The sequence below is a fragment of the Budorcas taxicolor genome, chromosome 5, assembly GCF_023091745.1.
Source record: "Budorcas taxicolor isolate Tak-1 chromosome 5, Takin1.1, whole genome shotgun sequence".
Taxonomy (NCBI): domain Eukaryota; kingdom Metazoa; phylum Chordata; class Mammalia; order Artiodactyla; family Bovidae; genus Budorcas; species Budorcas taxicolor.
The window spans coordinates 59,827,536-59,843,163 of record NC_068914.1 but is presented as its reverse complement, the minus strand read 5'-3'; the positions used below and the strand labels follow the sequence as shown (position 1 = coordinate 59,843,163).

General features: G+C 36.1%; 1 protein-coding gene across 1 annotated transcript in view; it reads right to left on the bottom strand.

Moving 5' to 3' along the window:
- LRRIQ1 (leucine rich repeats and IQ motif containing 1) overlaps positions 1-15,628 on the bottom strand; it is a 220,484-nt gene that overhangs the window by 131,810 nt on the left and 73,046 nt on the right. Inside the window, exons 12-13 of the mRNA XM_052641127.1 lie at positions 15,205-15,278; positions 9,323-9,416 (exon numbers count right to left, since the gene is read on the bottom strand). Coding sequence (XP_052497087.1) covers positions 9,323-9,416; positions 15,205-15,278 — 168 coding nt within the window. The remainder of the gene's footprint in view (positions 1-9,322; positions 9,417-15,204; positions 15,279-15,628) is intronic.

The following is a 15,628-nucleotide window of genomic DNA, read 5'->3' as shown; positions in this document are numbered from 1 at the left end:
AGATTAACTACAGAATTCATGCCCTATTTGCCCAACGCCTAATAGTAAAACCATCATCCCCTTGCTCTGAATAATGTACACAACTGCCATTTTGATTTGTCATTGTATGCCAATTCTATAACGTATTCTCTATAGTTACTTGGGAAAATAAAAATATCTCTCTAGAAACAACCCATTAGACATCTTTATAATAAATAATATCACCTGTCAAACAGTCCTTCAGACATAACTGCACTGTTTATATGGGTTTCAAGAAGTAAGGACCCGAACTTGGGGATTAGTGCTCTAAATCGCAATGAAAGAGAAGCAGTCCTAGATTGCAAGTTAGTGCACCTGTATGGGGACCTTGACTGCTTATATTCCAGAAGACGAAGTCCTTCACCAAGCTGGCAAAAGGTCTAGAAACATAGTCAGGTGGCCTTTGCACGTCTGCACATACATTCCTTAAATACTTGTAATTTCTGATCACCGTCTGATTTGATGTTAACTAACAGTTGACATTTCCTATAATAACTTGTCCTAAGATCAGTTTCTCAGGAAACTTAGAGAATTTCCCAAATACTATGGTCCCCAAGAAGTCTGAGGACTCCAATTTTAGAACTTCAGATATTGATAATTACTGAAAATCAAGAATAATATAAATTGTCAATCGAGAAAATGACATTGTTAATCATGAAAGTAAAACTGAGTAAGTTCAATAGAAAAATTAGTGGCTGAAACATGTATTTTTTACACATTTATACATTATAATGTAATTAAATTTAGTAATATATACCTTCAACAAATAATTTGGGTGTCATCCAAGGACTCTATAAGGATCTGTACAATACCTGGGGCCACTTCTACTACTTAATTTTAGCCATTTTTAATGCTAGCATTTTCATTTAATTTGGCTACTTCTCCTTAATTTTTTTGTCAGTTTTCTGCTGAAAACAAGCTTCCCCAAACACTGTTTTCATTTTCACATAACTGTTGAAAATTTCTCTGTAACGCCTTAAAAATAAAGCCTAGCATTATCAAATGTGTTTCTGTTAGGCATGGCTATAAAGTGCTAGCTACCATGTGGTAACATATATATTTACTCCTCATAGAGACTTCTGTACTCTGAAACTCATGTTCCTCCCTATGTTTCCCCGGTTTCTTTGCAGTTAGTCTGGCCATGTGACAAGTTACAGGCCATACAATATTAGAGAAGTAATATCTGCCACTTTTGAGGGCAGAGTGGTTAAATGTCAGTTGCTTTTCTGGTGGTCATTTTCCCCCATCACAATCTACTACCTATAAAAATGAAGTTATGTTCAAGTGTTGTGACTCAGAGTCACAAAACGGAAGCAGGCTGAGTTTCTGAATCTGCTTAGAAGAGACAGGCCAACCTCACATCAGACATAATGCAAACAAACACAAAATTTCTGTTGATGAAACCACACAGATTTCTAAGTTTGCTGCTGTGTGGTATAACCTATATTACCCTAATGAATCTATCTTAAGAGACAGGTACTATTATTATACCCATTTTACAAATGAAGGAAGAGACAGAGCAAAATGAAGCAACTTGAGCAAGGCAAACAGCTAGGAAGTGGTAGAGCTAGATATGCACGTGAGCAGTTTACTCACAAGGCTTGAAAAATACATGTTTCAAGTGTATGTTTCCAGGATAAAAGAGACTTTTTATCCCAGACATGATATTTACTATCTGGCCACAACATAACACATGAAAAAGCAGAACACAATGTTTAAATTCCAGGCTTCAGAACTCAAATAACACCCCTGACACTTACTTCCTAACTGAGCAAATCACAAGGTATCTAAGCTTCAGTAAATACTCTGTAAAATGAGAGCGATAATTACAGAACCCAACTCAGTTGCTGTGAAGTGAAGGAACATGTACAGTACTTAGCCCACTTTGACACACTGTAAGCCTAAGTACTTGATTTCTTCCTTGTTTCCAGTGGTATTTCTCACTATCCTCACTTTACCTGAACACACTGGTCTTCTACAGAGCTTAACTTCATCTTTCACATTTCTTCCTCTTTTGAATATTTCCTCTATCAGAAGTGCTTTTTACTTTGATTTTGATTCTTTAATCAAATTAACTATACTTATTATTTTGATGCAGGGAAACTGCTGCACTCAATATGCCAGCAAATCTGGAAAACTCAGCACTCAACAGTGCCACAGGACTGGAAAAGGTCATTTGTCATTCCAATCCCAAAGAAAGGCAATGCAAAAGAATGTTCAAACTACTGAACAATGGCACTCATCTCACACACTAGCAAAGTAATGTTCAAAATTCTCCAAGCCAGGCTTCAACAGTACATGAACTGTGTGAACTTGCACATGTTCAAGCTGGATTTATAAAACTCAGAGGAACCACAGATCAAATTGCCAACACCCACTGGATCATCAAAAAAGCAAGAGAGTTCCAGAAAAACATCTATTTTTGCTTTTTTGACTATGCCATAGCCTTTGACTGTGTGGATCACAATAAACTTGGAAAATTCTTCAAGAGATGGGAATACCAGACCACCTGACCTGTCTGCTAAGAAATCTGTATGCAGGTCAAGAAGCAACAGTTAGAACTGGACATGGAACAACAGACTGGTTCCAAATAGGAAAAGGAGTACGTCAAGGCTGTATATTGTCACCCTGCTTATTTAACTTTTATATAGAGTACATCATGAGAAATGCTGGGCTGGAAGAAGCACAAGCTGGAATCAAGATTGCCAGGAGAAATATCAATAACCTCAGATATGCAGATGACACTACCCGTTTGGCAGAAAGTGAAGAGGAACTAAAATGCCTCTTGATGAAAGTGAAAGAGGAGAGTGAAAAAGTTGGCTTAAAGCTCAACATTCAGAAAACGAAGATCATGGCATCCGGTCCCATCACTTCATGGGAAATAGATGGGGAAACAGTGAGAAACTATTTTGGGGGCCTCCAAAATCACTGCAGATGGTGATTGCAGCCATGAAATTAAAAGACACTTGCTCCTTGGAAGGAAAGTTATGACCATCCTAGACAGCATATTAAAAAGCAGAGGCATTACTTTACCATCAAAGGTCCATCTAGTCAAAGCTATGGTTTTTCCAGTAGTCATGTATGGTACAGATGTGAGAACTGGACTATAAAGAAAGCTGAGTGCTGAAAGAATTGATGCTTTTGAACTGTGGTGTTGGAGAAGACTCTTGAGAATCCCTTGGACTGCAAGGAATTCCAACCATTCAACTCTAAAGTAAATCAGTCCTGTATAAACATTGGAAGGACTGATGCTGAAGCTGAAACTCCAATACTCTGACCACCTGATGTGAAGAACCGACTCATTGGAAAAGCCCCTGATGCTGGGAAAGATTGAAGGCAGGAGGAGAAGGGGATGACAGAGGATGAGATGGTTGGATGGCATTACCAACATGATGATTCTATGTAGGGTCTGGGAGTTGGTGATGGACAGGGAAGCCTGGCACGTTGCAGTCCATGGGGTCACAAAGAGTCGGACATGACTGAGCAACTGAACTGACTGTGATGCATGCTGGATCTTAGTTCCCCAATCAGAGACTGAATCCATACACCCTGCAGTGGAATCTTGGAGTCTTTACCACAGGACTGCCAGGCAACTCTCTGATTTTCACTATTACCAAACTATTGGAGGATTAACTGAAAGTTTGCCTCTTAGGTGCAGGCAGTTTTGCCTGCTCTAAATTACGATATTTCCAAATTTCTAAAGCATATCTGCTGTTTACAATAATCATATGACACTTTTACTTTATTAGGTACTAAAACTTGAGTTAAGAGTAGATTTTGGAGCTAGACTACATAGGTTTGAATCCTGGGTCTTCGACTTGCTAGCTGTGTCAAATTGGGTAGATGACTTAGCCCTTTCTGCTTATATAAAGTGGGGAAATTAGGTAGCTATTTCATTATTATATTGTGAGGATTAATTGAAAACAGTGCTGGGCACAAAGTAAATGCTATATCAGTATTTGTTATCATTAGCTTTCATGGTTATCATTTTTTGCATACATTTTCTATCTCTAACAAGATTATCAAAATGGACTTGAAATCATGGCTTACACTGAATTTCCCTTATAATGTCCAACATGTTAGGACACTGACTACATGTAGTAGGCATACACTAAATACTTGGTGATTGAATAAGCACCCATATACAGTCTGGTTGGCCTAGTAATAGTAAATAATAGATTTTTGTGTGCTCACCACATTCCAGGGATTATTATCAACGAAATGTATGTATTATCCCATTCAAATCTAGTGGCTATGCCAAAGGATAGGTACAATTATTATCCTCATTTTACCAGTGAAGACTCACAGACATAGAAAAGCTGTTACTTTCCCAGGATCACAAAGCATGGGGCAGGAAGATGTCCTTATTTAAAAACACAATGATTTCCAAACTTCAATGCACCCTGAATCACCCAAAAGGCTTGAAAAGATTACTGGGAGTCATGTGCTACTTTCTGGTTTGGTGGATCTGGGTAGAGTGTAAGATTTTGCATATCTAACAGGCTCCTAGGTGATGGTGAAGGGGCATACAGCGTTAAGAACCACTGCACTGGGTTATACTCTTTCCTCCGTGCTACACAACTTAAATCACACTTGAAAACAAATGCTTCTAAGCCAGAGGTTGACAGGTTCTATTCTAAAACATGTGGAACACACCAGGTTTGCCTAACAAACAGGGTAACATTAGAAATCTATGTGGAAACTCAGTTTTAAAGCAAAAAGAAAGAAAAATAGATTTTCTAGCAAAAAGATAATAACTCTTCTATGATAAGTTATCAGAAGCAACAAATCACACAGGTGTTTGACTTGGTGTAAAAAGCTGCTATTTTCTTCACTAAAGGTCAATGGACAAATTTAAGAACCCAATACATCTAGAAAGAGAATGTCATAGGTCTGCAGTGATCTTAGGCAAGGGAGACAACAGGGACCACTCCCAAGACTCTTATCTTGTTCTACAGGTGGCTTAAGTCAGGTACAGGGATTGTAAATATAATCAGATCCTTGGTTTTTTGGTAAGATATCTTATATTCCTCTGAAATACTTAGAAAAACAAGGACCTTTCTGGCTATGGCCATACATCACAGGGAAACCAAATCAGGGCGAAAAGTCAACTGCCTCCACCCTAGGATAGATGTACACCACCCTTTTTTCAGTTATTCATTTCTCCATCTTTATTTTGTTCATAAATGTATTTTACTATCTGATCAAACTGATATGACTTGCTAACTTGATTCAAAATTAGGATTTTGAAATGGATTTTCCTACCTGAATTTTAGTACATGTTTGTCTTTCCCTACCCTTAACATGTTGCCAAATCCACCTTGCTAAATTAGGCTACAAGCCCAGTCCACTTTGGCTTGTTCTGCCTTGATATATCCATGTCCTGATATGATACAAATGTCAAATTTATAATTATTCATGTTAAATCATTTAACAAATGCATGCTGCTGGACTTAAAAAGAGATAGGAGTTCAGGCTATAAACATCATCAGTACTAGAAAATTCCAAATTATATATGCAAAGTTTCTCAGTATACTAGGATGTAATTCACCTAGAACTGTGAATGAGTCTGGAGGATATGTGAGAGAAAAATCACTTGGAGCCAAGGGAAATAACAAGTGGGAAGCAAATGGCAGCAAATATTACAGGAACCCACAGGAGGATAGGAATAATTCTCATCAGCCAAAGTCGAAAGGATACATGGAAGAGACATTAGGCAGAATACTAAGAAAGCTGGAGGCATAGTAGTTGGGCTAAATTAGTACTAGTCTAAATAAAGATTTCTTTGAGATTTCCCTAACAGAACTTAAAAGGAAGTTTTGAAATCATCTCACTAATTCCAAGAAACATATTAAATAGGTGGTGCATGTCAGAAGCAAAATATCAAGATATATTATATAAAGGAAAAAATGAAAATTAAGGAATCAACAAGCAGAAAAATTTAAACGTCCAGAATATAACCAAAATTGTCTGGGGATGCAAGAAGTAGGAAAATCAGAATCAGAAAAGAGAATTAATAAAAATAGACCTCAAAATGAGGGAGATGATGAAATTAACATACAAAGATGTCAGAATAGCTATTATAAATATTATCCATATGTTCAAGATGATTCAGGAATATATGAACATGATTAAGAGAGAAACTGTAAACGTTAAAAAAAATAAACTTGTAGAAATGAAATCTACATCTAATCTGAACTGAAAAACAGTTTAGATGGGATTAACTGCAGAGCAGGTACACAAGAAGAAACTATCAGGGGATTTGAAGCCACAGCAATAACTAGTAAGACTGAAATATAGGCAGAAAACAAAAACAATAAATATAAGAACAAAGCAATAGTGACTTCAAGGATACATCAAGTGGTCTAATACTGGTGAAGTTAGAGTTCTCGTAGGAGAAGATAGAAGGAAGCAGAAAAAAAATACTTGAAAATAATGGCCGAATTTTTTCACAATTTTATGGAAACTATGAATCTACTATATCCAAGAAGTTCAATAAATTCTAAGCAGAACTGCAACATGGATGGACTAAAAATTATCATATTAAGTGAGGTATGTCAGACAAAGACAAATATCATGTTATATCACTTATATGTGGAATCAAAAAAGTGATACAAATGAACTTATTTACAATACAGAAATAGACTCACAGACTTAGAAGACAAACTTATGGTTACCAAAGAATAAAGGCAGGCAAGAGGGATACTCTGGGAGCTGGCTTCCCTGGTGGCTCAGTGGTAAAGAATCTGCCCACCAGTGCAGGAGACGAAAGAGACACAGGTTCGATCCCTGGGTCGGGAAGATCCCCTGGAGAAGGAAATGGCAACCCACTCCAGTATTCTTGCCTGGGAAATCCCATGGACAGAGGGGCCTGGCAGGCTGTAGTTCATGGGGTTGCGAAATAGTCAGACATGACTTAGTGACTAACTAACAACAACAAAATTAACAGATATATATACTACTATATATAAAATCAACAATAAGGACCTACTGCATAACATAGGGAACTATATTTAATATCTTATAATAACCCATAATAGAAAAATTCTGAAAAGAATACACACACACAAATAATTGAATCATGTTGTTGTGCATCTGAAACTAACACATAGTAAAACAACTCTACAGCATTAGAAAAGCACTAAGCAAATAAACAAGGAAAAAATCCTAAGGAGAGTAAATCTATCTAAAACCACATCAAAGCATGTTATAATCAAATTGCTGAAAACCACTGATAAAATCTTAAAAGTACCCAGAGACAGAGGAATGAAGACAAGAATGTCCACAGACTTCTCCTTAGAAACAGTGAAAGCCATAAGACAGTGGAGACACATTTTTTTTTAATAAAAAGATAACAATATTTTATTTTGGGCATTCACTCAGTATTTCACAGATCCTCAACAAGTTTTGAGGTAGGTTAATATTAGTATTTATTTTACAAACTAAAACCCAGGCAGAGATTACATCACTTGTTGCAAATCATAACAGGAGTCCTACCATAACCAAGAATAACATGGTTTTTCAGATTAATCTGATGTGTGTGAATTTAACAGTGATAGCTTGCAAATAGTCATTAAAAACAAAACAAAACCAAAACCCCACTAGATATTACAGAAATTCTACTTTGGGTATTTTGTAATTCTTAAATCAGTCCTACAATGATTATACATGCTTTTGAATAACCTACTTACTCTCATTACAAATCTATTTATGTACAACTAATCCTTGTAATTGAAGAAGGAAATGTCAGCCCACTCTAGTACTCTTGCCTGGAAAATCCTATGGACAGAGGAGCCTGGCAGGCTACAGTCCATGGGGTCGCAAGAGCAGGACATGACTTAGAGAGTAAATCATCACCAATCCTTATAGTAACAAATTAGCACATTATTGATTTTGTTGTTTTCTGCTTTTGGAGTGGGTGGAGCAGGAAGATAATTGGCAAGCTTTCCTCAGAGTGCTAGGCAGCCTTTAGGAACAGGTGCTATGCTCAACGCACTATCTCTGGTGATTTGGAATCAAAGGAAAGCAGGTATCTAAGGAAGCCAAGATCCAGAAAAGATGCCTGGATCCAAAGGAGGTGGAGGCCCTGCACAAGTCAAAAAGAAGAAAAAAGCACTATCATTCAGGCTACTGATACTCAGCATCATGCTGCTGCTGCTAAGTCGCTTCAGTCGTGTCCGACTCTGTGTGACCCCATAGATGGCAGCCCACCAGGCTCCCCTGTCCCTGGGATTCTCCAGGCAAGAACACTGGAGTGGGTTGCCATTTCCTTCTCCAGTGCATGAAAGTGAAAAGTGAAAGGGAAGTCGCTCAGTCGCGTCTGACTCTTAGCAACTCCATGGACTGCAGCCTTCCAGGCTCCTCCGTCCATGGGATTTTCCAGGTGAGAGTACTGGAGTGGGGTGCCACTGCCTTCTCCACAGCATCATGCTACAGCATCACAATTTATGGGAAGAGCTCTTAAAAGACCAGTAAATTAGAGAGAGACATTTTAAAAGTATTGGAAGAAGGTTATGAAATACTTGAAGAGGGGACTAACCACCAAGAGGAATAAGGTAATTTTTCAAGGTGATAAAAAATGATTGTGATGATTTCTATACAATATTCATATTCATAAATAAAACTGATAAATTTTATTATATGTAAATTAATTCAAAAAACCTGATTACAAAAAAGATGTTGGCTATCTTGGGAAAAATGATGCTAGCATAATTTAAGAATTTCAGATTAGAGAACTTTTTAAAAAAGAAAATTCATTAAAAAAATTACAAATATTACAAAAATTACAAGTATAAATATTTTTTCATTTACATTTAGGTACTTACTATAGTATTCCAAACAGAGGCCAGAATTCATACATGCTTATAATACATACTTTAACAGACAGCAACTTTCTCTTTTCAGAAATTAAATAAAATCAAATCATTACCAGAAAAGAAATAATTTGAAATGGCAAGCTACAGGATGTAGATGACTCAAAAAGTAATTCCCCAAAGATGTATTTTCTATAAACAGAAACCTAAGTCAACATCATACTAAAATTGTCATATAATCAGTGGTTTGGATCAGAATTATCATTTCAAATTTGCATTAGTTCTTACATGTACAAAAAATTTGTTTTAGGCAGAAGGTATTTTTTTAAACTACTTTTATAAAATTATTCTATTTAGAATAAATTTTGAATTATTCTTTATTCACTTTTCCCAGGGAATTATTAATAATATACACAGAACAATTTTCATCAAATTGTGTTCTCTGCAATTATAATAAAGTACATACATAGGGTGCAATGATATTTATTTACCTCCAGTTTACTTCTTGAAGAAGTGGGTTTCCAGTGAGAGATAATTCATGGAGAGAAAAGCATGCATCAAACCACTTTATGGCACTTGTAAGATCTATAGAAAATAAACAATAAAAATTATTATGAGGCATTACAGATAAAGAAAAATAGTTATACATAAATGACCACTTTATGTTTGACTGTTAAAGAAAAGCACAAAAATTATTTATTCTACAGAATGTTTTTAAAAGACCATATTAAGAACAGACTCTGCTATCATAATACATTATTTCTACCATTTAGCAGCTGTGTGAATTTATGCAAATCATACAATTGCTTGGAAATTCATATATCTATCTCATAGGGTGAGAATTAAACGAGTATGTACACAGCTTAGAGCAAGCTTTGCCAGATCGTTAACACAACGTATAAAAAAGTAAAATCAAAAGTAATTGGATAGTGGTAAAAATTGAACATTTGCCTAAACAGAATTACATTTATACTTTCAAAAGTAAAAACAGTAGGTCAATCCAGCAATCCAGGGTACATTAAGAGAAATTTATACTGGAATTGCTCTCCCACAGAAAACAATCATAAAACTGGACAATAAACATGAAGCACCTGTTTTTAAGCCTGACTTGGAAGAAAACAGCAAACACACATGGTGAGCTGACAATCACAATTTTTTTTTTTTTTTGGCCTAAAAGTATTTAACCACTTTAGAGCAAGAAAGTGGAAATCAAGCAAAGAGGCTGTTTTGCTGAGTGATGAGGCCAAGTTTAGACATGAGGCTGGAATTTATGGTGAAAAGTACTGAGAAGAAGATGAGTGTGTATATGTTGGTAGGAAGAGAATTGGGGGAAAAGTGTATGTAAGGGTTTATCACAGCTACTTGGACGAGTGCTAGACAGGGCAACATTCTGAAACACCTGGCAAAGTTAACCTGCTATTAGGCTAAGAGCTGAGTGATGACAATATAGTTCATGCAGCAGGGAAAGACACTGGAATTTCAGCCCAGTCAGATAAGACTTAACTGAATACAGCATCTCAGAGATTCAGCTAAAATCCAGAAAGACCATGTATTAGGAGTGAAGACAATGCCCAGGGGTAGAGGAATGCATTGAGAGTTGAAAATTTAAATGATTTGCTGTAGGAGAGAATGAAATTAAGGTTGACAGAAATACAATTATCCATCAATGCCTTCACTGCCTTCTAGAATTACATTTACTATGCTTTAAAAGAAAGGTAACAATAGCTGGACTCAGTAAACTGTAGTATGAACAATGCTCAGCATACAGTTACAAAGTATTGGACATTAAAAAGAAACAGGAAAATATGATCTAGCATTAAGAGAAAATCAGTTAAAAGGTAGATCAAGGTGGACCAAATGGAAATCAACTTTTTGACAAAGACACCAAAGTCAATCAATGATGAAAAGTTTGTTCAACAAATGTTTCTGGAAAAACTAAATGTTGTTTAGTTGTTCAACAACAACAACACCTCGTCTTTGACTCCACACCATTTGTAAAAATTAATTTGATGTAGGTCATAGACCTAAAAGTAAAAACTTAAAGTACAAGAACTTTATAAGAAAGTTAAAAAGCATAGAAAATTATCTCATTCTGGATGTAGAAAAAGATGACAAAGGACACAGAGAGCAAAAATTATTAAAAATAAAAAAAACCCAAAATTTAAATTTCTGCTTATCTAAAGATACACTTAACAAAATTAATAGGTAAAAGAAAGAATGGGACAGAACACCCAAAAAACATACGTCTGGCAAAGAATTTCATCCAGAATACATAAAGAATTTATTCAAACCAATAACAGCAAATAGCCAAATTTTTAAAATGGTAAGATACTTGAAAAGACACAAAAAATATACAGAAACCATCAAAAAATGTATGCAAAGATGCTCAATATCATTATCCATCAGGGAAGTGCAAACTAAAACCATAACGAGATAACACAATGATATACCAGAACCCTGTAGAATGCAGTGATTGGAACTCTAATGTGGGCAAGTGAAATGTTACAACTGTTTGGTAAAACAGTTTTATTAGTTTCTTATAAAGTTAAACATGACTAACAGGGGCTTCCCTGGTGGTTCAGATGGTAAAGAAACTGTCTGCAATGCAGCAGACCCAGGTTCAATTCTTGGGTTGGGAAGATTCCCTGAAGAAGGGAATGGCAACCCACTCCAAGACTCTTGCCTGGAAAATTCCATGGATGCAGGAGCCTGATGGGCTAGAGTCCACAGGGTCGAAAAGAGTCAGACACGACTGAGCGACTTCACTTCACTTCAACTATTCTTGCCTGGAGAATTCCATGGACAGAGGAGCCTGGAGGGCTAAGTCCATGAGGCCACAAAGAGTTGGACATGACTGAGTGACTAATACTTTTCACTTTGACTTTCATGCAGCTATTCTATTATCCAGTAATTACATCCTTAAACATATATCCAAGAAAACTGAAAACTTATGTTACAAAAGTATTTGTACATGAATTTCCATAGGAACTTTATAATCAGAGTGCCCCAAACAGATTATCAATACTGAAATCAGATTGATCGTATTCCTTGCAGCTAAAGATAGAGAAGCTCTATATCAGCAAAAACAAGACCAGGAACTGACATGGCTCAGATCATGAACTCCTTATTGCAAGCTTAAGACTTAAGAAAGTAGGGAAAACTACTAGACCATTCAGGTATGACCTAAATCAAATCTCTTACTACTATACAATAGATTCAAGGGATTAGATATGATAGAGTGCCTGAAGAACTTTGGACAGAAGTTCGTGACATTGCACAGGAGTCAGTGATCAAAATCATCCCCAAGAAAAAGAAAAGCAAAAAGGCAAAATGGTATACTGAGGAGGCCTTACAAATAGGTAAGAAAAGAAGAGAAGCTAAAGATAAAGGAGCAAAGAAAAGATATATCCATCTGAACACAGAGTTCCAAAGAATAGCAAGGACAGATAAGAAAGCCTTCCTCAGTGATCAAGCAAAGAAACAGAGGAAAACAATAGAATGGAAAAGACTAGAGATCTCTTCAAGAAAATTAGAGATAACAAGGGAACATTTCAAGCAAAGATGGGCACAATAAACGAAAGAAATGGTATGGACCTAACAGAAACAGAAGAGATTAAGAAGTAGTGGCAAAAATATACTGAAGAACTATACAAAAAAAAAGTCTTAATGACTGAGATAACCAGATGGTGTGTGATCATCCACCTAGAGCCAGACATCCTGGAGTGTGAAGTCAAGTGGACCTTAGGAAGCATCACCATGAACAAAGCTAGTGGAGGTGATGGAATTCCAGCTGAGCTATTTCAAATCCTAAAAGATGATGATGTGAAAGTGCTGCATTCAATATGCCAGCAAATTTGGAATACCCAGCAGTGGCCACAGGACTGGAAAAGGTCAGTTTTCATTCCAATCCCAAAGAAAAGCAATGCTCAAACTACTTCACAGTTGCACTCATCTCACACACTCAAAATTCTTCAAGTTAGGCTTCAATAGTACATGAACCAAAAACTTCCAGATGTTTAAGCTGGATCTAGAAAAGGCAGAGGAACCAGAGATCAAATTGCCAACACCCACTGAATCATCAAAAAAGCAAGAGAGTTCCAGAAAACATCTACTTCCACTTCACTGACTATGTCAAAGCCTTCGACTGTGTGGATCACAACAAACTGGAAAATAATTAAAGGGATAGGAATACCAGACCACCTTATCTGCCTCCTGAGGAACCCGTATGCAGGTCAAGAAGCAACAGTTAGAACTGGACCCAAGTTGGGAAAGGAGTACATCAAGGCTGTATATTTTCACCCTGCTCATTTTACTTTCATGTAGAGCACATTATGCGAAATACAGGGCTGGATGAAGCACAAGCTGGAATCAAGATTACTGGAAGAAATATCAATAACCTCAGATATGCAGATGATACCACCTATAGAAAGCAAAGAGGAACTAAAGAGCCTCATGCTGAAAGTGAAAGAGGAGAGTGAAAAGGCTGGCTTAAAACTCAACATTCAAAAAAACGAAAATCATGGCATCCAGTCCCATCACTTCATGGCAAACAGATGGGAAAACAGTGACAGACTTTATTTTCTTGGGTTCTAAAATCACTGCAGATGGTGACTGCAGCCATGAAATTAAAAGACACTTGCTCCTTGGAAGAAAAACTATGACCAACCTAGACAGCATATTAAAAAGCAGAGACATTACTTTGCCATCAAAGGTCCGTCTAGTCAAAGGTATGGTTTTTCCAGTAGTCAAGTATGGTTGTGAGAGTTGGACTATAAAGAAAGCTGAGTGACAAAGAATTGATGCTTTTGAACTGTGGTGTTGGAGAGGACTCTTGAGAGTCCCTTGGACTGCAGAGAGATCCAACCGGTCCATCCTAACAGAAATCAGTCCTGAGTATTCATTGGAAGGACTAATGCTGAAGTTGAAGTTACAGTACTTTGTAACTGATGCGAAGATGTGACTCTTTAGAAAAGCCCCAGTGCTGGGAAAGCGTGAAGGTAGGAGGAAAAGTGGCAACAGAAGATGAGATGGTTGGAAGGCATCACTGACCGGATGTTCATGAGTTTGAGCAAACCTCGGGAGTTGGTGATGGACAGGGAAGTCTGGAGTGCTGCAGTCCATGGGGTTGCAGAGTCGAACACCACTAAGCAACTGAACTGAACTGACCCCAAACAGCAAACAAAATATTAATCAACAGGAAAATGGACAAACTGTGATGTATTCATGCAATAGACCACACATCAGAAAAAACAAGCAAAGAAAAAAAAATATTGCTGATAAAACAACTGAACAACTGATGTGGTGGAATATCCCAAGAATGCCAACCAAAATCTAGAGTCAACAGAGAACATACTATTCGATTCCATTAATATAAAGATGTAGGAAAGTCAGATTTAACCTATGGTGACAAACTTAAAACTGTGATTATCTCTTCAAAGGGACTGACTAAAATTGGGGACCGGAAGTTTGAGGGTGAGAGATTGTTTAACCATATCAATACATCATTCTTGATAAACTTTTTGATGGATGTCTCCTCTGTAATGGTTAGGTGTCAACAAGTTAGACAAATGTGTTTACTTATCTTCATTAGACTAATTTTTTTTCATAGGTATAGGATATATGAATTTTAAATAAGAATATAATTCTCACCTTTTCCAAGGTTTACCAGAAAGATATGGATGTAATATGAGTTTAAAAGTATAAAGAAAATTTTAATTAAATTATTTCACCACACATTCAAAGGAGTTTAGAATACCTGGCACCATAATAAGCCATTCTGGCATTTTGACTATTTTAAGTTAAACGCACTTAAAAAAAGGAGCAAATTTAAGAGCCCTCTAATCTTCCTTCTTTTTCTTAAAAGCAAGAAATTAAATTCCCATGTGAAAGATATTTTCCTATAACAGAAGCAAAGAGACATTCTTATCTTAAGGATGGGAAGCTAAAGCCAAGAGATATGTATGCAAACAAGCTTGTTAAACCAGCCTTTATTTCCTAGTCACTTTTCAATCCAATTAACTACCTTATTGCCCAAGCTCCTCGGCTTCCTCTCACTTTCACTATTTACTACTCTTTGTCCAACTCACTATGTAAGTTCAACCTTAACTGCTTCTTGGGGTCTTAATTTTATTGTGAGAACTCTCACGTACATGTAAAAAAAAAATTAAAACTTGTATTTTTTTTCTTCTATTTATCTGACTTACATCAGTTTAATTCTCAGGCCCAGTTTGAAAAAAGAGAAAATTTTCCTCCTCTACACCATTTTGTATAGGTATGTTATATACATCTACCCAGAACATTTCCTTACCATATTTAGAACAGAAACCCAAAAGCATATTATTTGAGAAACAACTATGTATTTTTATAAACTTACCAGAAAGACAATTGTTGCTGACATCCAGTTTTTCCAAAGAAACAAAGTAAAAAAGCGGTACGATTTTTGTCAGGCTGAAAACCGAAATGGAATTTAAAGAAAATTTAAATTGGAGTGTTCTTAATATTATTGATGTAATTATACAATAATATATTTATTTAATACAATAACATAATGTTATAAATTATAACTCTGGATGAAATACATAACAGTTGCATTTTCACAATAAAATACAATAATGTAACATTAACTAAAAGTACTTTTAAAAATACAGTAGTTATAAGATGCTATTTATTCTATATTTATAATAATATATACAAATATATAAATATTTATATTTATTTCTAAAGAGAAATGATCATGGAATTGATAATATCGATAATAAATATCAGGAAGCTTAATGTGTGTTTGGTATTAAAATAAG